The sequence below is a fragment of the Procambarus clarkii genome, chromosome 45, assembly GCF_040958095.1.
Source record: "Procambarus clarkii isolate CNS0578487 chromosome 45, FALCON_Pclarkii_2.0, whole genome shotgun sequence".
NCBI classification, from domain to species: domain Eukaryota; kingdom Metazoa; phylum Arthropoda; class Malacostraca; order Decapoda; family Cambaridae; genus Procambarus; species Procambarus clarkii.
In genome coordinates, this window is record NC_091194.1 from 15,677,981 (window position 1) to 15,680,593 (window position 2,613).

The window sequence follows — 2,613 nt, forward strand, 5'->3', positions numbered from 1 at the left end:
CAAGTCCCAGTCACGTGATACAAGTCCCAGTCACGTTACACAAGTGCCAGTCACGTGATACAAGTGCCAGTCACGTTATACAAGTCCCAGTCACATTACACAAGTGCCAGTCACGTGATACAAGTCCCAGTCACGTTACACAAGTGCCAGTCACGTGATACAAGTGCCAGTCACGTGATACAAGTGCCAGTCACGTTATACAAGTGCCAGTCACGTTATACAAATGCCAGTCACGTTATTCTCGATCACGTAATCAAACACAATGGAACAAAAAAAAACTATTTGTATGGTTGATTTTTTGCAACTGAACTCAACATTTCATTCCAATTTGGCACAACGAAATTATAGGAATTTGGATGCTTTTGGAATTGGCAGAAAATAATAGGAGCATTGAAGCCATTGGCTGTGAATGAATGGCCGAATTATGCACACTAATTCACAGTTTATATGTGCTGGTGGATCCACTTAACTGTGGAGGGTGGCGAGGGGTTGAGGGCGGGTGTGAGGGATTTATGCTGTTGGTGGACACGGATTAATGGGGCTCCGTGTTCTCCGTGGCCATAGTATAGCCCGTGTCCACGGGCTGAGTGGCTAGATATCCTGGATATAGCAGTATAGCCGTGGCTACCTGAAGATATCATCGTCCACATCTGCTCTGACCGTGTCTACCTCGTCTACACCTGCACTGACCGTGTCTACATCGTCCACACCTGCACCGTCCGTGTCTACATCGTCCACACCTGCACCGTCCGTGTCTACATCGTCCATACCTGCACTGACCGTGTCTACATCGTCCACACCTGCACCGTCCGTGTCTACATCGTCCACACCTGCACCGGCCGTGTCTACATCATCCACACCTGTAGCGTCCGTGTCTACATCGTCCACACCTACAGCATCCGTATCTACATCTTCCACACCTGCACCGTCCGTGTCTATATCGTCCACACCTGCACTGACCGTGTCTACATCGTCCACACCTGCACCGTCCGTGTCTACATCGTCCACACCTGCACCGTCCGTGTCTACATCGTCCACACCTGCACCGTCCGTGTCTACATCGTCCACACCTGCACCGGCCGTGTCTACATCGTCCACACCTGCACCGTCCGTGTCTACATCGTCCACACCTGCACCGGCCGTGTCTACATCGTCCACACCTGTAGCGTCCGTGTCTACATCGTCCACACCTACAGCATCCGTATCTACATCGTCCACACCTGTAGCGTCCGTGTCTACATCGTCCACACCTGCACTGACCGTGTCTTCATCGTCCACACCTGCACCGTCCGTGGTCAAAATATATGTGGCTACACCATCAATAGTCACAATACACATGGCTTCACCGTCTTGCATGGCTGTGTATATTTAACTACATCCTCGACTACACCCAGTTTCTTAATGACCAAACTACCCTGTGTTAAACCACCACTGGGTGAAGCATCCGGGATCATGATGCTCGGTGCGATGTTACCCATCACCCGTGGCCACAATTCATCAATGGCCACAAATCATCAATGGCCACAAATCATCAATGGATACAATTCATCAATGGCCACAATTCATCAATGACCACAAATCATCAATGGATACAATTCATCAATGGCCACAAATCATCAATGGCCACAAATCATCAATGGATACAATTCATCAATGGCCACAAATCATCAATGGCCACAAAACATCAATGGCCACAAATCATCAATGGATACAATTCATCAATGGCCACAATTCATCAATGGCCACAAACCATCAATGGCCACAAATCATCAATGGCCACAAAACATCAATGGCCACAAATCATCAATGGCCACAAACCATCAATGGCCACAAACCATCAATGGCCACAAACCATCAATGGCCAAATATCATCCGTGCTCTTACTATCCTTACTCAACGACCGTAGACCAATCATGTGAGGGCCCTCAACGCCAGGGGTCAGATTGGATGGCCCCAATAAAGTCAGGTGTGCGACAATGACAGGGCCATAGTGTGGAACTGCAAATTGCTCCAACCATGTAATTATTAACTGCCTCTATATTCAGCGGGGACCTAACGTACTGCATTGGCCGCGTATATTGCAGTAACATCATGTACTCCCAGTGCCAACATACGTACTCAATTAGCCACATATGTCGCTTTTATCTGTAAAAGCTGCAAAAACAACGGTTAATTTAATGAACAGACATTTTGTAGTGATGACAGGCTGAGAGCCTGGCTGTTTATGCGAACAGTTGCACACACAGGGAGCCGGTCGGCCGAGCGGACAGCACGCTGGACTTGTGATCCTGTGGTCCTGGGTTCGATCCCGGGCGCCGGCGAGAAACAATGGGCTAAAGTTTCTTTCACCCTGAATGCCCCTGTTACCTAGCAGTAAAATAGGTACCTGGGTGTTAGTCAGCTGTCACGGGCTGCTTCCTGGGGGTGGAGGCCTGGTCGAGGACCAGGCCGCGGGGACACTAAAAAGCCCCGAAATCATCTCAAGATAACCTCAAGATAACCTCAAGATAACCACACGGGGGCTGAAAAGCAGTCTGCAGAAGCAACCCCTTCAAAAAATATACAGAATTGCAAATAACATATTGATGTGTTATTCATTCGAGCCTGATCCAT

The 2,613-nt window shown here is 48.7% G+C and overlaps 1 protein-coding gene across 1 annotated transcript; it reads right to left on the reverse strand.

Annotated features, from left to right (window-relative positions):
• Positions 1 to 624: 624 nt before the first annotated feature.
• On the reverse strand, positions 625 to 1,356 carry LOC138350288 (aggrecan core protein-like). Its single transcript, XM_069300901.1, has one exon. The coding sequence runs from the start codon at positions 1,354 to 1,356 to the stop codon at positions 625 to 627; it is 732 nt and encodes a 243-aa protein (XP_069157002.1).
• Between the last annotated feature and the right edge of the window lie 1,257 nt (positions 1,357 to 2,613).